The sequence below is a fragment of the Pleurodeles waltl genome, chromosome 3_1 (genome assembly GCF_031143425.1).
Source record: "Pleurodeles waltl isolate 20211129_DDA chromosome 3_1, aPleWal1.hap1.20221129, whole genome shotgun sequence".
NCBI lineage: Eukaryota > Metazoa > Chordata > Amphibia > Caudata > Salamandridae > Pleurodeles > Pleurodeles waltl.
In genome coordinates this window covers 1,912,919,065-1,912,945,278 of record NC_090440.1, presented here as the reverse complement: position 1 = coordinate 1,912,945,278, position 26,214 = coordinate 1,912,919,065, and the positions used below count along the sequence as shown (strand labels likewise).

At 47.9% G+C, this 26,214-nt stretch overlaps 1 protein-coding gene across 1 annotated transcript in view; it reads left to right on the top strand.

Moving 5' to 3' along the window:
• The window catches only part of SLC43A2 (solute carrier family 43 member 2), a 114,608-nt gene that overhangs the window by 11,680 nt on the left and 76,714 nt on the right, over window positions 1-26,214 (top strand). Inside the window, exons 3-5 of the mRNA XM_069226110.1 lie at window positions 2,752-2,959; window positions 7,259-7,314; window positions 7,702-7,778. Of these exons, the coding sequence (XP_069082211.1) occupies window positions 2,752-2,959; window positions 7,259-7,314; window positions 7,702-7,778 (341 nt within the window). The remainder of the gene's footprint in view (window positions 1-2,751; window positions 2,960-7,258; window positions 7,315-7,701; window positions 7,779-26,214) is intronic.

Here is a 26,214-nt window from a genome sequence, read left to right as displayed (position 1 = left end):
CACCGCAGGACACCTTTGGCCCCCAACTGCAGCATTCATTAGAATCCCCATAACCACCAACTAACTGTTGGCAACAGCAACGCTTAGTGCCCACTGTACCAATAAATTACCTTTCACCATAGAAGCTGTCCGCCAGAATTATATCAAGAAAACCAAGCAAAAGAAAATAACTTGCACTGGGAGCCCCAAAATGCAATTACCTAGCCTTCTTTGAGACACACCAAGAGCTTTGTAGGACTTTCTTTAGGACGCTGCTAGGAAATTAAACAGTCTTCTAGCGGACACAACTGGGGGCATGGGTGTACCGCCTCCTGCTAGAATCAGAGAGTCATGGAACAAGCCGGGCTGCTCTGAATAAGGTACATGAGATAAGAAATTTGGCAGACTCTTCTTACTGGGGCCAGCCATTCTAAAACAAATGCCCCTTTACCCAATCATGCATGATAAGAGGTCATCAACATTGAGGGCTCTGGGATACTTTTTTGTTTGCTGATGTCTCGTTGGGCTGTTAAAGCTATTGTGACACCACTCCTCGGGTGTCCCACTGAATAAAATTCTTGGATCTATGGTAGCGTGCTAGCCAAGTTCAGAATGAGTGTCCGAAGACTGGAATTAAAGACCGGCTTTCCTGCATACTTCGGACCGCAGACCCCGATGGACTAAAATCTGCCAACAGTCTGTCAGGGAGAATTAGGGACCCCGTCCCCGTATTCCGCTTTGCCATGGCTTCATCAGGGAAACTCACGTGTTGCGCGTGGGAAAGGATGGTTCCCGTAGAAGCAGCAAGGAGGTAATCCCAGTCTCATCCTGAGGGGACTATAGGAAACAGCAAACGCATGTCTATTCAAAATACGGGGTATCTGATAAGGGGGGGGGGAGACTGCAAGCAGTAAGGTAGCGATGATGTCACGTGCACTGGAGCGAGCAAGGAAATGGCTCATTTAAACTGCTATTGGAGTAGTAAATACTAGGTTCTAAAGGCCCCGATGCCACTGCACCTGCTGCACCAGTGGGAACTGTGCCCCTGTCTGCTAAGCAGCTCTTGTGTGAAGGCTTTGCAAAGGGGCTGTGGGCAGCGCCACGGGCATTATTGAGAGTGGCTCATTGCTTTGTGAGACAGGTCAGGCGTCGCTTTGAGAGAGGCCAAAGGTTTGTGCGAGGGAGCAGGGCCTTCTTAAAGAACGAATTCGAGGAGGGGGTGGGAGCGAGAGGGGCTCAGGCACGTTTTGAGGGGTAGGGCAGTGGCTCACGGAGAAGGCAAAGTTTCGTTTGAGATTGGCCCGTGTGGCTACAGGAATGGCCCCGGAGATCTGTGCGGGGGACTCCGCTCAGCAGCTCCCGGGAGGGGCGGCTCCTTCGAGCTCCCGGCTCAGCTCCTGCTGCAATAGAGGTCAGCAGAGGTCACTCAACTGCTGGACTCCCGCCCGGTTTGTTTGGTAGTTTACTTGAAGTGATCTCAGGAATGTGTTTTTGACGCTCTACCTGATAGTCTTACAGGCACTTACTCAGTGTCCCTCCCCGATGTCCCCTTTACTGCCGGCCCATCCACCCCTCCCCGTCCTTTCATATAATTGTCTCCACGCGGTGTCTGCCCCGGGCCCCGAGTGTTTTGCAGTTTCCACATTGCACACCTACCCCCCTGATCCACGACGTCCGCCCTTCAAACCCCCCCGTGCTCGGTGTCTGGCTCTCTCCAGCCCGCTCTGTGTTCTGCATCCTCTGTCTTCGCCCCGGTGGCGGTTCTCAGCTGCGTTGCCTGCCTTCCTCTCCCACGCCGTGCCCCACCCCGCTTAGCCTTCTCCCCCGTAACCCTGGAATGTCTGCCCACCTCGGGCTGCTCTGCGTTGGTCTCCCTGTGTACCCGGGTCATGCATGCCCTGCCAGCTGTTGTCCCGCTCCAGGCCTGTGCCCGGCCCCCCAAATGTGTGCCTGTTCCCCTACCCCGCGTCTGACACGTTGCTCAATTTCCAGTGCCATCCGGAGCATATCTATAGAATGGGGGGGGGGGGGGGGGGAGGGGTCCCTGGAGTGGGGAAGAGAAGGCCCAGTTATGATTGAAAGGATTTCTTTCACTCGAGCCATTCCCACCAAGGTCAAGCTGGGAGACTTCACAAGGTTTCAGAAGTCCTTTATGGCTCACCCCACTGTGTCCAGCATCCTTTAACATGCACAGGACCCCTCTTGCCCAAGCCCCTTGGCTTAGATACACACTGATGGTACTCGGATCCCCCACCTTGCCTCAGTGGAATCAGACACTAGCTATTAATGTTCAACAATAGTCACCACACAATTGGCTGTGCTCACAACCATAGTATCTTCTGGGATGGGACAGCTGTCATGTGTACCAGAGATCAACAACACAACTAAAACACATTGTTCTAGCTCCCTCCTTGGAAGACTGCATCTCCAGTGGAGCGCCTTCTGGCTCTTGCATTGCGTTTTCCATTGCGATAAGGACCTACTCACTCATCTTTCTTCTCTTTCCAAAGAGCTCACTAAACCTTCTTCTAAGCTGGAAGGTTGTTGCTCACGTCACCTCCTCCATCTTGTTAGCCATTCAGCCACCCAGGCTCTGACCATCATTTCTTTACCGTCACAGTAAAGATCTCAGTAATTCGTATGTGTTCTTTTGGTGCCTGCAAGTTCTGTTCCCTTGATAAATGCCTACAGTTGTTTCAGTTGCCATAGCTGCCACATGTTTGCTATATATTTACCATCTCTCTTTTCCTTTTGCTCTCCTTCATCCTGCAGAGAACCATACCAACAGCTCGAGTTCGGGGAATGAGTCGGATAAGGATTCGCTGCTGATTGAGCTGAACGGGTGGCTTGTCTGTAAAGAACAGGACGAAATGCTCAACTTAGCTTTCACAGTGGGCTCCTTCCTGCTCAGTGCCATCACCCTGCCTCTGGGTATTGTCATGGACAAGTATGGACCCCGCAAGCTGCGTCTGCTGGGCAGGTGAGTTCTGCTGTCTGCAGGGCCATGGCCTTGAATCTCCCTTGGGTGACTGACCTCCCTCTGCTCGACCAATTCTCCCTGTCCTCAGAGCAGGCCACCTTCGAAACAGCTTACTCACTCTTGCTTTCAACTGTCATGGATAAGTGCAGACTTTAAAGGCTGCTTGAGATAAGGATAGTGGAGGAAGTCCCCACCCTGTAAATTCGGGATTAGGGCCAGTCACCTACTTACCCAGGGCTGGCTCCTCACCCAAGTCAGGTAAAGTCTGCCTTCATTCAGTGTATTTCACCTCCATTCCTGGCCAGTAATTTCCATTTGTGGGACCATGACGTGCCACTTTATTAGCTATTTGCTACGCTGTCTGGAGGCCAGTGATTTCTTGTTTTTTGCTACTCCCACCCTCAGCCCCCATCATCTGGCACTGACCACCCTTCCCCCAAGTCTGTTTTTTACTCGTTTGCTGGATCAGGGCCTGTCACCTGCACAGCAGCTGTTGTCAAGCTTCCCTCGTCGGTGCTCATCCAGAAGAGGCAGGGTCCCTCACTTTCTAGGAAAGTCACCCCCATAAGGGGGATGAGCAGCCTTTTCTTAGAGGTTTTGGGTTCTTTAGGAATCTTAAGGTAGAAGTGGTGGATATTGTTGCGGGTACGCATGCAGCATGTCACAGTAAATAACATACAATAATTGTATGTCCAACTAAAGCTCTTATTTCCAAGGTGGACAGACCTACTTTTACAGGCAGATAAAAAGAGCAATTAAAACAAAGATACCCATGTAAAGCTGTGAAGTCTTAGCACCTTTTGGGGGAGAAGATATGACCCCCAAATATATTCATATCCTTGACACACTTGGTTTTCTTTAACATGGTGCCCTGTGGCCAGCGTTTACCTATGGGAAGTGTTTGTATGAAAACTTTCAGAGGCTGCCAGTTGTTACGCAGTTTGGTTACTTCTAGCTAATCCATGAGGCTCTTGGCAGGTAAATTTGGCAGTGTATTGTCTGGCTATTAGTTCTCTGGTCTCAACAGCTCATTTGTGAGGTTGGGCAGTTTGGTTGGTTCCAAGCTGAGCTCCTGGTAAAACACTTCCGAAGCCCAGTAAGCCCAGAATGCCATCACCTACTGGAACTGGGGCCCCACCAACGTTCTTTGCAGTGCTTGGGTAGCAAAAAGGCAAGTTCTACAAATGTTTTGATGTGCACAGTGAATGGGGCTATCAGGGCCTCGGTAGGCAACAAATTAGGATCAGACCAGTTAGGGATGAACTTTTATTCCTTTGAAATATACAAACTGAAGTATATAAAAAAGTGAAGTATTAAAAAAAAGCATTCCGCCAATCACTTTTTTAGGGTCGAGCTCAAAGCGCTCTGTCCCTGGTGTAATCTCTCTGTGGGTTTGTAACCACGCCCATGTCACTCCCATCAGTTTGGTTGGTTTGTGGGCTTGCCTTTTAAAATTTGCTTGATTTCATTAGTGAAAGGCATGCATACGTCATGTCTTTTTCGGTGTTTAGCCCTCCTCCAGCGCACCGACCAACTACTGAAAACATACCAGGCTCCATGCTTGCGGTATGGTTTCTGGACTACTTTTTCTCTTTATTTCCAGCGCTGTCTCGCTGGGCAGTAGTCGAGCGCTTTGCATGACATCGACCCTGTTATATGGATATTTGCACTTTTGCCGGTTACATTAATAATTGCACTTTTTCTGATATGTTTCACTGAAAGCTAACTTCTGTTTCTGTTTATGTGTCTGCTTTGCGCTGATGGTGGCCCTCGGCTTGCTTATGTGAAACTTTTACTTTTCAGTTTGTGGCAAGAAAAGTCCGGTTTGTTATGTGAAACTGTTTTACTTTTCATTTTCAATTTATGTGGCAAGAAAAGTCCGATTAGGAGTTTACAATGCTAATAGCTCTAACTCGAGCAAATGGGAGCCCCATTGCATTGCAAATGCCTATATGTATATTACAGTTTGTTGCCGCAAGTGGGACGGGTATGTCCACACATGGGTCCCCTGCTCACTGTGTCACTGAAACCAAGCTGTAACTGGCTGATGAGCCCATAACTCGGGCAAAACCGTTCGTGGGTTGCTTGTGTTCCGGTTCAAGGAGGACCTGGCTTGGAATTTCGGGCTGGACTGTTCCATTTGTAGCAGAGTGCGACTAATTTGCATATAGCTTGGTCAAAACTGAGGTGGCATGGTGTGCGAAATAATGATAAACTGAGATGCACCCCAAGTATTTACCAGTGGCTGAGATTAATCCAAGCATTCGATTCATTTAAAAAAAATTGTTATATTAGTTTGTCACCTGTTCTTTTGAGCATTTAGCTAAGCTGCCGATCATTCTAGTTACAATGTTCACAAGGCTTTTTATAATTGATTGTTGGGCATGGAATGGAAAGATGGTTGAGTAATGCAAGCATGTGTTTCACAGAGTTAAACGAGAACCACTGAGTTAAATTTCAGTCGTTTTTGTACCATAATTCATTATAGATTCACATTCTTTAAATGCTTTCCTGCCGTAACACTATTTTATTAGTAGCAATGGTTACAGTGCAAGAAACTTTACACCTGAAAGTAACAGACAAGTTAATCAAAGGAGGTGCAAGGAAACTCAGTGATGTTGTCAGAAGGTTGTGGTAGCTGTCTGTATTATAGCCTTAGAACCCGCCGTAGCGGGCTCTACCAGCTATTAAAGGCCCGCTCCCACGTTAAATGCCCGAGCCGAAGGCGAGGGCATTTAACAAGGGAAAGGGCCTTTAATAGCCGGTAGAGCCCGCTACGGCAGGTTCTAAGGCTATTAGAACATTCTGCCACTCAGGGCAGAATGTTCTATTAAAAAAAAAAAATTGTTCATGGAGCCCGAGGGGATTAAAATCCCCTGGGGCTCCTTGAGGCTTTGTTCACAGCTGTTGCTGTGAACAAAGCGAACATTGGAATGTTGGCGCTGCGGGCTTTTACCGGCCAGTAAAAGCCCGCAGCACTCCATTGTTTTCAATGGAGCTGCCAACGTTCGAATGTTCTAATGTTTATTAGAATATTGGAATACTTGGAGCTCCACTGAAGACAAAGAAGTGGGCCAGGGCCAATAATGACTGGTATGGACCTTCTGCTCCAACATTCCAATGCTTGTCTTTCTGTGTTCCCCTTTTTAATGTAGACCATTCTACCTTCAGGGGATGGAATGTTCTAATTGCCTTATAGCCCCTATGCCAACGGGCCTACCAGTTACTAAAGGCCCTTTCCCTCACTTCAAGTCGTTTAACAAATAAGGTAGCCCTTTGCAGCTGGCTTTAAGACTATACAGCTTGCACTGTGCTTAATCCTTTTCCTTGTTGTCCACATCCCCACTGCAAAGAAGGTACATGGTGCTGGCTCTCAGTTCAATCTTATATAGAGTGTTCAAGCTAAACTTATGAACTTCCGTTGGAGAAGTCAAGAGAGCTTCTCTGTGGCTCGGGCAGCATAGATCTTTCTTGTCTCAAAAACAACCGGAGTATGAAGGGAATCTGAAGATTGGTTTCTGTGATTGATGAGGAAGTGTTTGATAGCTTCAAGGATCCTCCCAACAGTACCTGAGGGTGGACTACCAGCAAAGAAAAAGTTAGGAAATGGGTGTCTCGGAAGGGGAAAACTCGATAGAGACAAAAGAATTACTTTTATCCCTGTCACACCTCTCAGTCACTCAACAGAAATTGCAGCAGTGTCACAGAAACTTCAAACTGACAGATGGGGGTCTACCCATACCCTAAAGGAAAGGGTCGGTAAAGGCAGTGTGGGCACTGTTATGAAACTTGGGGGCTTATTTACATGCCCCTTGCGCCGACGGTGCGTCACATTTTAAATGGAAAAAAGTGACGCACCCGCGGCACAAGGGGCTTGCAAATAAGCCCCTTGGTGTTCAAATAGTCACCTTAGAGTGGAAGCTTTTTCAACATTAAGCAGTCTCTATTATACGTAAATATTTTTGTGGTTTTCAGATTTAAGAGACCCTCAGTTACAAATTAGTACCATTGACTACCTTATGAAACTGTGTAATTTCTCAAAAGTAACAATGACTGCAAATTCGGTCTTAGATATGTCATTAACCTTTCAGGACGAATCTCCCATTCTCTCTCCCATTACCTCATCTTTCCCAGATCCCTATTCTTCCTCACCCCTAGTTACTTCCTTTTCCCAAACACCCACCTCCTTTCTTCCTAGGTAAGCAGAGTAATTTTGCACTATGTCTTATTTCTGGGGTGGAGACGAGTTCCCTGTGTCGAACCAACATGCTTGTCCTAATGTTGTACGATCTTTTGCAGTGCCTGCTTCGCGGTGTCGTGTTTGATGATTGCTTACAGCGCAAGTAATCCAAACTGTGAGTTCATCCTTCTTACATCACAAAGGGACGGGGGAGGTGGGGTGGGTGAGAGTGTCTTCTCTGTATGCAGGTGTGAGGTCCCGGGTTGGTGTGGTACACCGGACCGAGTGGGGAGAAGAGCAGTGGAAATGACGTACGTTCAGATGCAGCACTGTTATTTGTGCAGTACAGGCTTATTTATGCATTTAAATGACATGACTAGGCGGCAAGACTCCGAATACCCGAAGAAGAAGGCAATTGTGGGAAAGTCACTCTTTGTCTCGCAGGGGTGGTGATGGGGGTGGGACTGTTGTATGACTTGGCGGTCTGTTGCCATTTGCACGGGTGTCACTAATCCAGGGCATTGCTCTGAGGTAATAATGAAACGGTATCTCCTCTTTCCAGCCCTCTCCGTCCTTATCTTCGTCTCGCTGTCCCTCAATGGCTTCGGCGGGATGTGCATGACCTTCACCTCGCTCACCGTAAGTGCAAACTCTCTTACTCATTACTGAGCCTGTAGAAAGTGTTTACTGACAGTGATTCTGATCTGAACAGACAATGAGGATCGCTCTGTCCAGCTCTCTACACTAGCACAGGAGAAATGGCTTTGGGCTTTAAGGAGCCAAGTGCATCTCCTTTCCAGGCACCTCTCGAGGGCAGAGAACATCATGGCTGACAGTTTAAGAAGCAAGCAAAGTGCAGTACACACGTGGGAAATACACTCTGACACTCCAAACATGTACTTCAATAAGTGAGAGCACATGGATTATGATTTCATGCCATAAGTGTTATGGGACTGCATAATGAATAGATGTCACAGATGTTGCCATACTTCAAGTCATGAGAATTGAAGGTGAATCTTACAAAACGCACGTGTCCTGCTTTTGAAACAATGTATTCCTGCCATCTCAAGGAATTGCTGTGGAAAGTCTTCTTACTGAAATAGATGAACTGTTTCTGCCAGGACATCTTTGAAATTCTTACCTACTGCAATCTGAGGTCCTGCTAACAATACAACTATTAAGCGGTCACGTGTTCACTAACCCCACTCCACTTAGGTACACTCCTTGCATACCCTGGGTATCAGAAAAGATCACACTAATGGAGAGAGGCCTTAATAAATGACATGGTTTAAAACCATTATTTGGACCCTTTTCCCCTTCATACCCACACCACATTAGGAAAGTGCCAGCAGTGCTTTAAAGTTTATGCATACCATGTGAGTCTATGACAGGAACATGCTGCAAATGGAAAATGTTATTTACCTGTAATCATAGGTTTGCAGCTTGTGCTCCTGTAGATTCACGGACCCTTCCAAATGAGAGGGTAAGATGAGGAAAGCAATCATAATGTGTTTCACAAAAACACGCACAATTAACAGGCAGGGGGCAGATGGGAGGTTACATTTAATAAAAGTTGGGTTTGTGCCACAGTACATTCTGGATTTAAGTAAGGATTACTTGCTCGCGAGTAAATTGTTTGGCCTGAATGTTGATGAAGGACTTTGTGAAAAACAACTTGTAATATTACAGACCCACCACTAGATAGCAGAAGTGTGCTTAGTATTGGCTCTTCAACATTCGCAAAGTGTTAAAAACAGGTCAGTCATACTTTGCTTACCAATGCAAACACCTGCTTTCTGGAAGCTTTGGTTAAATTTTGCATCGTCTCTGATTTTTGATACCACTTCACACACCTTTTTGTCTCAGGGCCTCCTGAGTGGTCTTCACACTGCCTGACAGACCCCAAAAGATGACGAGGGTGCTCCCTTGCTGTCAACGTTTTTTTTTTTTTAGCTTTTGAGCATCATATAGATCGTGCTTTTTAAACTATCGGAACACAACATTAAGGATGTGAATGTATTGCAGATGGACATATGGTGCATCATTTTGCCATCCTTGGGTTGAACTTAGTAAAGCGTCTTCTTTACTTGAATATCTTATTGGGCTTCCACCTGAGATAGGCAGTATGACTTGTGGTTTTGACCTCAAACTCACAGTGTGTCACAATGAAGGAGAGAAACGCAACATGCTGGAGACTGGAATTTCTCCAGCAACAGGTGATTTTGGATTTGAAAACCATGCCTTTCATCTGGTGATATTCACCTATTGACAAAACACAGTAATAATAACACCAGAACACCAAGACGACAGCTAGTGTTAAAAACTGAACCATGCAGAAACAGCATTGTGATTCTCAAAGTGCTACAGGGGTCTGAAGCAGTAGAAGTGTGATCAGTGAATTCAGGTAACATAGCCCAACATAAGGTGACTCACACATTTTAATATTTTGTGACTTTCGTCTGTCATTTCAAGGTTTGGCATGGGAAAAATGCCAGATATGTTTTGCCTATGTTTTGAAGTGCTCATGGGTAGACTTAGATGATTAATGTTATTTATATCTTCTGGTGTACCGTGGTGATTCTTAGTGACACAATTCACAGTTTCTTCGACCTTTTATACACAGAGAGAGAAATGAAGGTCGTTTCGCGCTGGGGCATGAGGAAGGGAGTCAAGTTACAGTCAGCTCTGTGAAGCTGAAGAACAGGATCTGACCTCTGGCTCAGGGGCGGGTACATCCGGTGCTGAGGGTTGAACCGTGGGCACCTTGCTAGAAGGATGCTGACTCAGGTTCCACAGCACACAACGTGCACGCAGGTTGGCTCGCTGAGAAGTGTGAGGGAGACAGTTCACCCTGCAACAGTTCAGCGTTGAACGGGGATAGCGAGACAATGTCAAAGTGCATTGCATCAGTGCGTCACTGGCAGGCAGAGCTGGACAGTTTCAGGGTAGTCTGCGTTGCAGCCACGGGCAGTGAGAGAGTGTGGTACATGCAGTGCTACCACCGCAGAGTTCTTGGTGTTCATCCTTCTGTGCCAAGTGCGTCTGTGCCTCGGGTAATGATTAACCCCAGAGCATCAGCTTGTGATGCTCACATCGATGGAAACTGGAAACTGCAAGAATGGAGGTTCAAGCTCATTAACTAAGGGCTGCCCTGAAGGAGGCTGGAAATATAGGGCAAAGGCATTACATCCCCAGAGGAGTCTACATGTTACTGTGTGTCTGTTCTTTGTAACTCAGTCTTTGGGTAACTGTGTGAAATGCAGATGAGCTTGCAGAGGCAGGGGAAAGGCTGGCACTTTCACTGCAGTGCAGAGCAGTTCTGCTGCTCTCCTGCATTGTGCATGTTTCTTTAATACTGCCCGGAAATTGTCCTGACAAATGCCACATTCTTGGCCTTTGGTGCACAGCAAGAACGAGGCAGTGCTTCTGCCTGCCTGCTGTGGCGGGGCAGCACTGCCTACACTGAGAATTGATAGGGAGTTAGTGGCAGGGCCTACTGCAACAACGTGGGAGCGGTGGCCAGAACACGATGCATCAGTGGACGGGGTCCGAGCCGGTCCGCGCGGGCTACTCTCAGCAATAGGCAGTTGAGCGAGTCGGTGTCATTGTATATTGGTGTGAGGCATGCAGGGGCTAGGGGGGTACGAGGCACATTAAACTGCACGCAACAAGTATGGAACTGAGCGTACTCCGAATCAGTTCACGCACTCAGCAGTAATACTGAAGCCGTACCATAGTACACTGCAGCACTGCCTGCTCTGGGCAGTGAGAGCAAGGCAATGCATAGCACACTGCAAATATAGGACAATGTCTGTGCACGTGAGCTCTGCATATAGTGGGTAACGAGCAGTGCAGTGCTCGTGCACTATGCAGTGCAGGGCATGGAGAACCAAGCTTGTCAGTCTAGACTGCTCTCGGCATACATAGCACAGGAATGCATAGAGTAGGTTGTGAAAGTGAATCAGTGAAAAGACACACTGCAGCAGTGGGCAGTGCGAAAAGCAGTGCCTGGGCACGCCATAGCACTGGCCTGTGAGAGCAACGAAGTATCACACTACACTGCAGCCATGAAGGCTCTTAACTGTGAGATATGGGCCCCACTCGTGCACAGTGTAGCGTGGCTCTCAGAAGGCCAGCTTTTAAAGCATCAGGTCTCTAGTGGAGTGATACTGCTGCCTGCATGCTCTTGGTTCAAGTGCATAAGCAAGTGTGCCTTTGATGCTTCCCCTTTCATTGGTTGAAGAGCAGTGAGTGGCTGAGAAAATACCCTTTACTCATTCTATTTGACTTCTGCTTCTGTTTGTTGCAGACTGGCTCCAGAGTCCAGTGCTGCTTATAAAATCCTGTTCCATATTAAACGAGCCCGTATAGGCGCTCTCTCTCATCACTGCAGGTTTGTGCTTTCTTTGAAGGATCCCGCCAGAGGCTAATCTTTAGGGGAGGGCCCATGGTTTATCAAGTAGCTTGATTCCCCTTGTTGGTTCATCGCTTTCTTGGCTTTGTGATGCCCCCTGTCTCTCAAGTCCAAACAATGGACATATATTACGGTGTGCAACATCCCAACATTTTCTTTGCCAATCCATTATTGCTGGTTCTGACCTGGTTTATCATTCAAAGGCTTATTGGCATCAGGGCTGGCTTTAGGGCAGTGCGACCTGTGCAGCCGCACATGGCACTGACCTGCACTGTGGGCACTGACCTAAGGGGAGGCACTGTGTTTAGCAATAACTTAAGATATAAAAGCATTGCATCCAGCTTCAAGGCAGCAATACAAATGTCAAGACCTGTCTGTAGGAAGTTGGCTCTGTATGCACTATTTCAAAGTAAGGAATAGTATACACAGAGTCCAAGGGTTCCCCTTAGAGGTAAGATAGTGGCAAAAAGAGATAATACTAATGCTCTATTTTGTGGTAGTGTGGTCGAGCAGTAGGCTTATCAAAGGAGTAGTGTTAAGCATTTGTTGTACATACACACAGGCAATAAATGAGGAACACACACTCAGAGACAAATCCAGGCCAATAGGTTTTGTTATAGAAAAATATATTTTCTTAGTTTATTTTAAGAACCACAGGTTCAAATTCTACATGTAATATCTCCTTTGAAAGGTTTTGCAGGTAAGTACTTCAGGAACTTTAAATCATTACATTAGCATGTATACTTTTTACATAAAACACAATAAGCTGTTTTAAAAGTGGACACAGTGCAATTTTCACAGTTCCTGGGGGAGGTAAGTTTTTGTTAGTTTTCACAGGTAAGTAAGTCACTTACAGGTTTCAGTTTTTGGTCCAAGGTAGCCCACCGTTGGGGGTTCAGAGCAACCCCAAAGTTACCACACCAGCAGCTCAGGGCCGGTCAGGTGCAGAGGTCAAAGAGGTGCCCAAAACGCATAGGCTTCAATGGAGAGAAGGGGGTGCCCCGGTTCCGGTCTGCCAGCAGGTAAGTACCCACGTCTTCGGAGGGCAGACCAGGGGGGTTTTGTAGGGCACCGGGGGGGACACAGGTCAGCACAAAAAGTACACCCTCAGCAGCGCGGGGGCGGCCGGGTGCAGTGTGCAAACACGCGTCGGGTTTGTAATGGTTTTCAATGAGAGATCAAGGGATCTCTTCAGCGTTGCAGGCAGGCAAGGGGGGGTCCTCGGGGTAGCCACCACCTGGGCAAGGGAGAGGGCCTCCTGGGGGTCACTCCTGCACAGGAGTTCCGTTCCTTTAGATGCTGGGGGCTGCGGGTGCAGAGTCTTTTCCAGCCGTCGGGAAATGGAGTTCAGGCAGTCGCGGTCAGGGGGAGCCTCGGGATTCCCTCTGCAGGCGTCGCTGTGGGGGCTCAGGGGGGACAACTTTGGTTACTCACGGACTCGGAGTCGCCGGAGGGTCCTCCCTGAGGTGTTGGTTCTCCACCAGTCGAGTCGGGGTCGCCGGGTGCAGTGTTGCAAGTCTCACGCTTCTGGCGGGGAGTTGCAGGGGTCTTTAAATCTGCTACTTGAAACAAAGTTGCAGTTCTTTTGGAGCAGTGCCGCTGTCCTCGGGAGTTTCTTGGTCTCTTGGAAGTAGGGCAGTCCTCTGAGGATTCAGAGGTCGCTGGTCCTGGAGAAAGCGTCGCTGGAGCAGGGTTCTTTGGAAGGCAGGAGACAGGCCGGTAGGACTGGGGCCAAAGCAGTTGGTGTCTTCTTTCTTCTTCTGCAGGGGTTTTCAGCTCAGCAGTCTTCTTCTTCGGTAAGTTGCAGGAATCTAAATTCTTAGGTTCAGGGGAGCCCTTAAATACTAAATTTAAGGGCGTGTTTAGGTCTGGGGGGTTAGTAGCCAATGGCTACTAGCCCTGAGGGTGGGTACACCCTCTTTGTGCCTCCTCCCAAGGGGAGGGGGTCACATTCCTATCCCTATTGGGGGAATCCTCCTTCTACAAGATGGAGGATTTCTAAAAGTCAGAGTCACCTCAGCTCAGGACACCTTAGGGGCTGTCCTGACTGGCCAGTGACTCCTCCTTGTTATTCTCATTATCTCTCCTGGACTTGCCGCCAAAAGTGGGGGCTGTGTCCAGGGGGCAGGCATCTCCACTAGCTGGAGTGCCCTGGGGCATTGTAACACGAAGCTTGAGCCTTTGAAGCTCACTGCTAGGTGTCACAGTTCCTGCAGGGGGGAGGTGTGAAGCACCTCCACCCAGAGCAGGCTTTGTTTCTGTCCTCAGAGAGCACAAAGGCTCTCACCGCATGAGGTCAGACACTCGTCTCTCAGCAGCAGGCTGGCACAGACCAGTCAGTCCTGCACTGAACAATTGGGTAAAATACAGGGGGTATCTCTAAGATGCCCTCTGTGTGCATTTTTTAATAAATCCAACACTGGCATCAGTGTGGGTTTATTATTCTGAGAAGTTTGATACTAAACTTCCCAGTATTCAGTGTAGCCATTATGGAGCTGTGGAGTTCGTTTTTGACAGACTCCCAACCCATATACTCTTATGGCTACCCTGCACTTACAATGTCTAAGGTTTTGCTTAGACACTGTAGGGGCATAGTGCTCATGCACATATGCCCTCACCTGTGGTATAGTGCACCCTGCCTTAGGGCTGTAAGGCCTACTAGAGGGGTGACTTACCTATGCCACAGGCAGTGGGAGGTTGGCATGGCACCCTGAGGGGAGTGCCATGTCGACTTAGTCATTTTCTCCCCATCAGCACACACAAGCTGGCAAGCAGTGTGTCTGTGCTGAGTGAGGGGTCCCTAGGGTGGCATAAGACATGCTGCAGCCCTTAGAGACCTTCCCTGGCATCAGGGCCCTTGGTACCAGGGGTACCAGTTACAAGGGACTTACCTAGGTGCCAGGGTTGTGCCAATTGTGGAAACAATGGTACATTTTAGGTGAAAGAACACTGGTGCTGGGGCCTGGTTAGCAGGGTCCCAGCACACTTCTCAGTCAAGTCAGCATCAGTATCAGGCAAAAAGTGGGGGGTAACTGCAACAGGGAGCCATTTCTTTACACAAGCCCCCCCCCCAGCCCACAGGCCAGGAGACTCAGCCAAAGCTGGGAGAGTCTTCCTAGTCTGTCAGGCGAGGAAGAGTAGAGGAAATAGGCTGGTTTGTTGCAGGGCCTACTCTGCCTTACATCCTCCTGTTCAGGTCATTCCCTCTGGGGAACTGACCCACTTCCACAGTGATAGGACCTAGTCTGAACTGCCTCTTGTCTGTGCTTTTTATGTCTTCACCCATTCTCTCTATTTTGGGGTTAGAGGTATCCACCTCTGCTAATCTTATCTTAGCCAGGGTCACCCCTAGCTTACCCAAAGAGGTTACCCAGAGCTGGAGTAACCCCACCATGACCAACAGGGTCAGGGGGCCTAACTTGCTATTTGGCATGGGGTCAGACCACCATGCCAAGGATAGTGCAGCCATAAAGGCTAACACCCAGCAGAGGCCACTGACAGCTGTCAGTGCCCAGAACCACACCTTTAGCTCTTCACCTACAAGGGAAGGGGCTAAGTTACAGGCTTCTTTGGGTTCAGGGTGCCTGTCTGCTGTATTAGAGTGGGGGGTTACCACATCTTGTAGTAAACACCCTTCTTCCACTCTTTCTTCTGTTAGCTGAGGAGCCACCCACTCAGGCTGAACAGTTGCCTGACTAGCCAGGACTTCTTGTGGGTCAGGTTGGACTTTACCAGTGCCACTTTTGGAGTTCTCCCCTACTGGAGCAGAATCTCCTTGGCTTTCTGGAACCTTGGCTAAAGGTTGTCCACCCTTCCTACACTGTTTTCTTTTCTTTTTCTTCTGGGGCCTACTTGCATTTACTGCAGAGGCAGGAACTCCAGAATCCTTGGGAGAGGACTGGCACTGGACCAGTGCCTCTCTTGGGCTCTGACTAACCTCTGGGTAGTCATTTCCAAGGAGACAATCAAGGGGGAGGTCTGTACTGACTACCACCCTTCTCCAGCTAAAAGTCCCACCCACTTCTATGGGCACAAAAGCCACAGGCCTATCAGTGACCCTGTCTGGGCTAACTCTTACTCTGGCCATCTCACCTGGGATGTACTGGTTGGAGAACACCAGCCTGTCATGCACAATAGTGTGACTGGCACTACTGTCTCTCAGGGCAGTGGCTGGGATTCCATTCACCAGTAGGTGGTGGAAGTGTCTACTTCCCTCTGGAATCTCCAACTCACCTGTTGGGCCCTTCTTCCAGTTGAAGGCTATGAAGACCTCCTCATCTGAGGAGTCATCCCCAATGGCTACACTGGTCACCCCTGGGATTTTGCTAGGGGGTTTGTTTTTGGGACAAGAGGTGTCCTTGGTGTGGTGCCCTGTCTGTCTACAGTTTTGGCACCATGCCTTAGTGGCATCCCAGTTCTTACCCTGGTACCCACCTTTGTTTTGGGTTGTGTCTCGGGGCCCACCCACCTGGTCTGGTTTTTGGGGGCCTACAGAGGACTCTTTTTCTTTGTTTCTAGTGTCACCCACTTTCTCCTGAGGAGGTTTTGTAACCCCTTTCTTTTGGTCACCCCCAGTGGAAGTTTTGGTTACCCTAGTCTTGACCCAATGGTCCGCCTTCTTTCCCAATTCTTGGGGAGAAATTGGTCCTAGGTCTACCAGATACTGATGCAACTTTTCATTGAAGCAGTTACTTAAAATGTGTTCTTTCATAAACAAATTATAAAGCCCAACATAGTCATGCACTTCATTTCCAGTTACCCAACCATCCAGTGTTTTCACTGAGTAGTCTACAAAATCAACCCAGGTGTGGCTCGAGGATTTTTGAGCCCCCCTGAATCTAATTCTATACTCCTCAGTGGAGAATCCAAAGCCCTCAATCAGGGTTCCCTTCATGAGGTCATAAGATTCTGCATCATTTCCAGAGAGTGTGAGGAGTCTATCCCTACACTTTCCTGTGAACATTTCCCAAAGGAGAGCACCCCAGTGAGATTTGTTCACTTTTCTGGTTACACAAGCCCTCTCAAAAGCTGTGAACCATTTGGTGATGTCATCACCATCTTCATATTTAGTTACAATCCCTTTAGGGATTTACAACATGTCAGGAGAATCTCTGACCCTATTTATGTTGCTGCCACCATTGATGGGTCCTAGGCCCATCTCTTGTCTTTCCCTTTCTATGGCTAGGATCTGTCTTTCCAAAGCCAATCTTTTGGCCATCCTGGCTAACTGGATGTCCTCTTCACTGGAGTTATCCTCAGTGATTTCAGATAGGTTGGTCCCTCCTGTGAGGGAACCAGCATCTCTGACTATGATTTGTGGAGTCAGGGCTTGAGAGGCCCTGTCCTCCCTAGATAGGACTGGTGGGGGGGAATCACCCTCCAAGTCACTATACTCATCCTCCGTGTTGCCATCCTCAGAGGGGTTGGCTCTTTCAAACTCTGCCAACAGCTCCTGGAGCTGTAGTTTGGAAGGTCTTGAGCCCATTGCTATTTTCTTTAGTTTACAGAGTGACCTTAGCTCTCTCATCTGTAGATGGAGGTAAGGTGTGGTGTCGAGTTCCACCACATTCACATCTGTATTAGACATTATGCTTCTAAAAGTTGGAATACTTTTTAAGAAACTAAAACTAGTTCTAGGATCTAATTCAAACTTTTACCAAACTTTTAAACTCTAAAAGGAAATGCTAACAGGGACTAACACAAGGCCCTAGCAGGACTTTTAAGAATTTAGAAAAATTTCAAATTGCTAAAATAATGTTCGATGGCATATGTTGCTGCAGATACACATGTTTGGCACAGTCCGCTGCCTGGTGTTGGGCTCGGAGTATTACAAGTTGTTTTTCTTCGAAGAAGTCTTTTTGGTCACGGGACCGAAGGACTCCTCCCTCTTTGGCTCCATTGCGCATGGGCGTCGACTCCATCTTAGATTGTTTTTTTCCGCTGTCGGGTTCGGACGTATTCCTTTTCGCTCCGTGTTTCGGTTCGGAAAGTTAGTCAGAATCTCGGAAGAAAGCGTCGGTATTGTTCCGTTCGGTATCGGGATAGTTAGGTACATCGACACCGATCATCGGAAGACTTTGGGGCAGTTTCGATCCCCCATCGGGGCCTGGTCGGCCCGACCGCGTGCGACATCGAAGCCGATGGAACGGACCCCGTTTTGTTTCTGCCCAAAATGTCACAGTAAGTATCCTTATACAGATCAGCACTTGGTCTGTAACTTGTGCTTGTCCCCCGAGCACAAGGAGGATACCTGTGAAGCCTGTCGAGCCTTCCGGTCCAGAAAAACACTCCGGGACCGAAGAGCCAGGCGTCACCAAATGGCGTCCACGTCGACAAAACAACGTTTCGACGACGAAGAGGAAACATTCTCGGTTCCGGAATCAGAATCCGGAGACTCCGACGTCGAACAACAGCAACAAACTGTGAGTAAGACGTCGAAAAGTAAATCCATCGACAAACCGAAAGCCCAGGGGACGCCACTGCCAACAGGCCATGGCTCGACCCATAAATCAGGCGACCCGTCGAAGGGGCCGAAAAAGGGCACGCCCATAGCGAAGACACCCGACTCCGGTCGAGGGACCGCCATGGAGCAACCTCGGAGCCGAGAAAGCGGCTCCGAGAGACAAAAACAAGATACCAGCACCGAAAAACATCGGCACCGAGAATCCATGCCGAAAGGAACAAAAATTCTGTCGGTGCCGAAACCGAAAAAAGATTCTCTCTCGGCGCCGAAAAATACCACACCTTCATCCTACTCAGAGGAACAAGGACTAAGTGGCCAAATGCACAAATTTGGACAAGAGCTCCAAAGTGTAGAATCGGACTACACACAAAAGAGACTGTGCATCCAGCAAGATACAGGGAAGATATCAACCCTTCCCCCAATCATGAGGAAAAGAAGGATCGGACTTCCAAAGGATGACACACAACCACAAGCCAAAGTGGTTAAAAAAGTCACGCCTCCGCCCTCTCCTCCACAGGCATCGCCGGCACAAACACCGCCACAAATGCACTCACCAGCGCAAACTACCATAAGTCATGACGATCAGGATCAAGACGCCTGGGACCTGTATGACACCCCAGTGCCGGACAATGATCCCGAGTCATACCCCACAAAGCCGTCACCGCCAGAGGACAGTACCTCATACTCGCAACTGGTGGCTAGGGCTGCAGACTTCCACAATGTCCAACTGCATTCCGATCCTATAGAGGATGATTTCTTATTTAACACCCTCTCGGCTACACATAGCCAATATCAATGTCTCCCAATGCTACCAGGGATGTTACGGCACGCGAAACAAATTTTTGAGGAGCCCGTAAAATCAAGAGCCATCACCCCAAGGGTGGATAAGAAATACAAACCACCACCCACAGACCCAGTGTTTATTACTTCGCAGTTACCACCCGACTCTGTGGTAGTAGGGGCAGCTCGCAAAAGAGCAAATTCACATACATCTGGCGACGCCCCACCTCCGGACAAAGAAAGCCGAAAATTTGACGCGGCAGGGAAAAGAGTGGCGTCACAGGCAGCCAACCAGTGGCGCATCGCAAATTCACAAGCGCTGCTGGCCAGATATGACCGCGCACACTGGGACGAGATGCAACTTCTCGTAGACCATCTTCCCCAGGAATACCAAAAAAGGGCGCAGCAAATAGTGGAAGAGGGACAAACGATCTCAAACAATCAAATCCGCTCTTCACTAGATGCAGCCGATACTGCAGCAAGAACAGTCAACACTGCTGTCACCATAAGGAGACACGCTTGGCTACGCACTTCAGGCTTCAAACCTGAAATCCAGCAGGCTGTCCTTAATATGCCCTTCAACGAGAAACAACTGTTTGGCTCGGAAGTGGATACAGCCATTGAAAAACTTAAAAAGGACACAGACACGGCCAAAGCCATGGGCGCACTCTACTCCCCGCAGAGCAGAGGCTCTTTCAGAAAAACTCCATTTAGAGGGGGGTTTCGTGGCCAACCCACAGACACCACCAGCCAACAATCAAGAACCACACCATATCAGGGTTCCTTCCAAAGGGGTGGTTTCAGGGGATATCGGGGGGGTCAATTCCCAAGGAGTAGGGGAAGATTCCAGACTCCAAAAACACCTCCACCTAAACAGTGACTTTCAAGTCACGCAACCCCTTCACTCAACACCAGTGGGGGGAAGACTAAGCCAATTCTACCAATCTTGGCAACAGATTACAACAGACAATTGGGTATTAGCAATAATCCAACATGGCTATTGCATAGAATTCCACAACTTCCCACCAAACATCCCCCCCAAAACACGCAAAATGTCACAACATCATTTAGAACTTTTAGGACTAGAAGTTCAAGCACTACTGCAAAAGGATGCAATAGAATTAGTACCAGTACAACAAAAAAACACAGGAGTTTACTCCCTGTACTTTCTAATCCCAAAAAGAGACGAAACATTGAGACCAATATTAGATCTCAGGACACTAAATACCTACATCATATCGGACCATTTTCACATGGTCACACTACAAGACATCATTCCACTGCTCAAACAGCAAGATTACATGACCACATTAGACCTAAAGGATGCGTACTTTCATATACCAATACACCCTTCTCACAGAAAGTACCTACGGTTCGTATTCAAAGGAATACATTACCAATTCAAGGTGTTGCCATTCGGAATAACAACTGCACCAAGAGTGTTCACAAAATGTCTAGCAGTAGTAGCAGCACACATCAGGAGACAACAGATACATGTGTTCCCTTACCTAGACGACTGGCTAATCAAAACCAACACAGTAAAAAAATGCGCAAACGACACCACCTTTGTCATACAAACCCTTCACAAACTGGGGTTTTCCATCAACTACACAAAATCACACCTAGAACCGTGTCAAACACAACAATATCTAGGAGCAACCATCAACACATCAAAAGGAATTGCCACTCCAAGTCCACAAAGAGTGCAGGCATTCCACAAGCTAATAAGTGCTATGTTTCCAAACCAAAAGATACAAGCAAAATTTGCGCTAAAACTTCTAGGCATGATGTCATCATGCATAGCCATTGTCCCAAACGCAAGACTACACATGCGACCCTTACAACAGTGTCTAGCATCACAATGGTCACAGGCACAGGGTCAACTTCAAAATCTGGTGTTGGTAGACCGCCAAACATACCTCTCGCTTCTATGGTGGAACAGCAAAAATTTAAACAAAGGGCGGACGTTTCAGGACCCAGTGCCTCAATACGTTATAACAACAGATGCTTCCATGACAGGGTGGGGAGCACACCTCAATCACCACAGCATTCAAGGACAATGGGATATACACGAAACAAAACTTCATATCAATTACCTAGAACTGTTGGCAGTATTTCTAGCGTTAAAAGCCTTCCAACCCATAATAACACACAAATACATTCTTGTCAAAACAGACAACATGACAACAATGTATTATCTAAACAAACAAGGAGGAACACACTCAACACAATTGTGCCTCCTAACACAAAAAATTGGGCAGTGGGCGATTCACAACAACATTCGCCTAATAGCACAATTTATTCCAGGAATACAAAACCAACTAGCAGACAACCTTTCGCGAGACCACCAACAAGTCCACGAATGGGAAATTCACCCCCAAGTTCTGAACAAGTACTTTCAAATTTGGGGAACACCCCAGATAGATTTGTTCGCAACAAGAGAAAACTCAAAATGCCAAAACTTCGCATCCAGGTACCCACACCGCGAATCACAAGGCAATGCTCTATGGATGAATTGGTCAGGGATATTTGCGTACGCTTTTCCCCCTCTCCCTCTCCTTCCATATCTAGTAAACAAGTTGAGTCAAAACCAACTCAAACTCATACTGATAGCACCCACATGGGCAAGACAACCTTGGTATACAACTCTACTAGACCTTTCACTAGTACCGCATGTCAAACTACCCAACAGGCCAGATCTGTTAACACAACACAAACAACAGATCAGACATCCAAACCCAGCATCATTGAATCTGGCAATTTGGCTCCTGAAATCCTAGAATTCGGACACTTGGACCTCACACAAGAATGCATGGAGGTCATAAAACAAGCTAGAAAACCTTCCACTAGACACTGCTATGCATCTAAGTGGAAAAGATTTGTTTACTACTGCCATGCCAATCAAATACAACCAGTACATGCCTCTACTAAAGACATAGTAGGATACTTACTACATTTGCAAAAAGCAAATCTCGCTTTTTCATCTATAAAAATACACCTCGCAGCTATATCTGCTTACCTACAAACTACTCATTCATCGTCTCTATTTAGAATACCAGTTATTAAAGCATTCATGGAAGGGCTAAAAAGAATTATACCACCAAGAACACCACCAGTTCCTTCATGGAACCTTAACATCGTCTTAACAAGACTCATGGGTCCCCCTTTCGAACCCATGCATTCCTGTGAAATGCAATATCTAACCTGGAAGGTCGCATTTCTCATTGCAATCACATCCCTCAGAAGAGTAAGTGAAATACAGGCATTTACCATACAAGAACCATTTATTCAAATACACAACAATAAAATAGTTCTAAGAACAAATCCAAAATTTCTGCCAAAAGTAATCTCACCATTCCATTTAAATCAAACGGTAGAATTGCCAGTGTTCTTCCCACAACCAAATTCTGTGGCTGAAAGGGCACTACATACATTAGACATCAAAAGAGCACTAATGTATTACATTGACAGAACAAAGCTAATCAAGAAAACAAAACAACTGTTCATAGCTTTTCAAAAACCACACATAGGAAATCCAATCTCTAAACAAGGCATTGCTAGATGGATAGTCAGATGCATTCAAACATGCTATCTTAAAGCCAAAAGAGAATTGCCTATTACACCAAAGGCACACTCAACCAGAAAGAAAGGTGCTACAATGGCCTTTCTAGGAAACATTCCTATGAGCGAAATATGTAAGGCTGCAACCTGGTCTACGCCTCATACGTTTACTAAACACTACTGTGTAGACGTACTAAATGCACAACAAGCTACAGTGGGCCAAGCTGTACTAAGAACATTATTCCAAACTACTTCAACTCCTACAGGCTAAACCACCGCTTTTAGGGGAGGTAACTGCTTTATAGTCTATGCCAAACATGTGTATCTGCAGCAACATATGCCATCGAACTGAAAATGTCACTTACCCAGTGTACATCTGTTCGTGGCATTAGTCGCTGCAGATTCACATGTACCCTCCCACCTCCCCGGGAAGCCTGTAGCCGTTTAGAAGTAGATCATGAACCTTAAACATCTGAACATTTGTAAATAATTATTAGAAACTCTTATCATACATACATATTCACTCCATTGCATGGGCACTATTTATACCAATCAACTCCATCCTCACCCTCTGCGGGGAAAACAATCTAAGATGGAGTCGACGCCCATGCGCAATGGAGCCAAAGAGGGAGGAGTCCTTCGGTCCCGTGACCAAAAAGACTTCTTCGAAGAAAAACAACTTGTAATACTCCGAGACTAACACCAGGCAGCGGACTGTGCCAAACATGTGAATCTGCAGCGACTAATGCCACGAACAGATGTACACTGGGTAAGTGACATTTTCATTCTAATGACAATTTTTGGAATTTGTCGTGTGATCAGGTATTGGCTGAGTAGTCCAGCAAATGCAAAGTCTTGTACCCCACCGCTGATCCACCAATGTAGGAAGTTGGCTCTGTATGCACTATTTCAAAGTAAGGAATAGTATACACAGAGTCCAAGCGTTCCCCTTAGAGGTAAGATAGTGGCAAAAAGAGATAATACTAATGCTCTATTTTGTGGTAGTGTGGTCGAGCAGTAGGCTTATCAAAGGAGTAGTGTTAAGCATTTGTTGTACATACACACAGGCAATAAATGAGGAACACACACTCAGAGACAAATCCAGGCCAATAGGTTTTGTTATAGAAAAATATCTTTTCTTAGTTTATTTTAAGAACCACAGGTTCAATTTTCACAGTTCCTGGGGGAGGTAAGTTTTTGTTAGTTTTCACAGGTAAGTAAGTCACTTACAGGTTTCAGTTTTTGGTCCAAGGTAGCCCACCGTTGGGGGTTCAGAGCAACCCCAAAGTTACCACACCAGCAGCTCAGGGCTGGTCAGGTGCAGAGGTCAAAGAGGTGCCCAAAACGCATAGGCTTCAATGGAGAGAAGGGGGTGCCCCGGTTCCGGTCTGCCAGCAGGTAAGTACCCGCGTCTTCGGAGGGCAGACCAGGGGGGTTTTGTAGGGCACCGGGGGGGACACAGGTCAGCACAAAAAGTACACCCTCAGCAGCGCGGGGGCGGCCGGGTGCAGTGTGCAAACACGCGTCAGGTTTGTAATGGTTTTCAATGAGAGATCAAGGGATCTCTTCAGCGTTGCAGGCAGGCAAGGGGGGGGCTCCTCGGGGTAGCCACCACCTGGGCAAGGGAGAGGGCCTCCTGGGGGTCACTCCTGCACAGGAGTTCCGTTCCTTTAGATGCTGGGGGCTGCGGGTGCAGTATCTTTTCCAGCCGTCGGGAAATGGAGTTCGGGCAGTCGCGGTCAGGGGGAGCCTCGGGATTCCCTCTGCAGGCGTCGCTGTGGGGGCTCAGGGGGGACAACTTTGGTTACTCACGGACTCGGAGTCGCCGGAGGGTCCTCCCTGAGGTGTTGGTTCTCCACCAGTCGAGTCGGGGTCGCCGGGTGCAGTGTTGCAAGTCTCACGCTTCTGGCGGGGAGTTGCAGGGGTCTTTAAATCTGCTACTTGAAACAAAGTTGCAGTTCTTTTGGAGCAGTGCCGCTGTCCTCGGGAGTTTCTTGGTCTCTTGGAAGTAGGGCAGTCCTCTGAGGATTCAGAGGTCGCTGGTCCTGGAGAAAGCGTCGCTGGAGCAGGGTTCTTTGGAAGGCAGGAGACAGGCCGGTAGGACTGGGGCCAAAGCAGTTGGTGACTTCTTTCTTCTTCTGCAGGGGTTTTCAGCTCAGCAGTCTTCTTCTTCGGTAAGTTGCAGGAATCTAAATTCTTAGGTTCAGGGGAGCCCTTAAATAGTAAATTTAAGGGCGTGTTTAGGTCTGGGGGGTTAGTAGCCAATGGCTACTAGCCCTGAGGGTGGGTACACCCTCTTTGTGCCTCTTCCCAAGGGGAGGGGGTCACATTCCTATCCCTATTGGGGGAATCCTCCTTCTACAAGATGGAGGATTTCTAAACGTCAGAGTCACCTCAGCTCAGGACACCTTAGGGGCTGTCCTGACTGGCCAGTGACTCCTCCTTGTTATTCTCATTATCTCTCCTGGACTTGCCGCCAAAAGTGGGGGCTGTGTCCAGGGGGCGGGCATCTCCACTAGCTGGAGTGCCCTGGGGCATTGTAACATGAAGCTTGAGCCTTTGAAGCTCACTGCTAGGTGTTACAGTTCCTGCAGGGGGGAGGTGTGAAGCACCTCCACCCAGAGCAGGCTTTGTTTCTGTCCTCAGAGAGCACAAAGGCTCTCACCGCATGAGGTCAGACACTCGTCTCTCAGCAGCAGGCTGGCACAGACCAGTCAGTCCTGCACTGAACAATTGGGTAAAATACAGGGGGTATCTCTAAGATGCCCTCTGTGTGCATTTTTTAATAAATCCAACACTGGCATCAGTGTGGGTTTATTATTCTGAGAAGTTTGATACTAAACTTCCCAGTATTCAGTGTAGCCATTATGGAGCTGTGGAGTTCGTTTTTGACAGACTCACAGCCCATATACTCTTATGGCTACCCTGCACTTACAATGTCTAAGGTTTTGCTTAGACACTGTAGGGGCATAGTGCTCATGCACATATGCCCTCACCTGTGGTATAGTGCACCCTGCCATAGAGCTGTAAGGCCTACTAGAGGGGTGACTTACCTATGCCACAGGCAGTGGGAGGTTGGCATGGCACCCTGAGGGGAGTGCCATGTCGACTTAGTCATTTTCTCCCCATCAGCACACACAAGCTGGCAAGCAGTGTGTCTGTGCTGAGTGAGGGGTCCCTAGGGTGGCATAAGACATGCTGAAGCCCTTAGAGACCTTCCCTGGCATCAGGGCCCTTGGTACCAGGGGTACCAGTTACAAGGGACTTACCTAGGTGCCAGGGTTGTGCCAATTGTGGAAACAATGGTACATTTTAGGTGAAAGAACACTGGTGCTGGGGCCTGGTTAGCAGGGTCCCAGCACACTTCTCAGTCAAGTCAGCATCAGTATCAGGCAAAAAGTGGGGGGTAACTGCAACAGGGAGCCATTTATTTACACTGTCCTTTGCTTATTATTACTATTTCTGCTAGAGAGAGAAAGAGATTGGACTTTTGTCTAGTGGCAGTTTTGACTCACCACAAAGTAGCAAGGAGGGTTAATATGCCTGCTGCAAAGAAGCAACAGATCTGTATTTTATGTGGATAGGTGAATGAGTCAGTAAATCCAGTCTTTACCAGTGCTTTAAAACAAATGAAATGTATATGAGAGAAGGGCTATGGAGACATGGGTGGTAGTGAGGAAATCCGAGGAGGAGGTCACAGGGGAGTGGGGGAACCAAAAAAGATTATCGCACCAGGTGGCACCAGAACTCAAGGCCCGCCCTGATTGGCCTTGACCTGTCCTGCTCATCTGCGTCTTTATGAACAAGGTCCTGGCAAACCCTAAACATTCAGCAAATTAGAAAACAACAGATTGCCC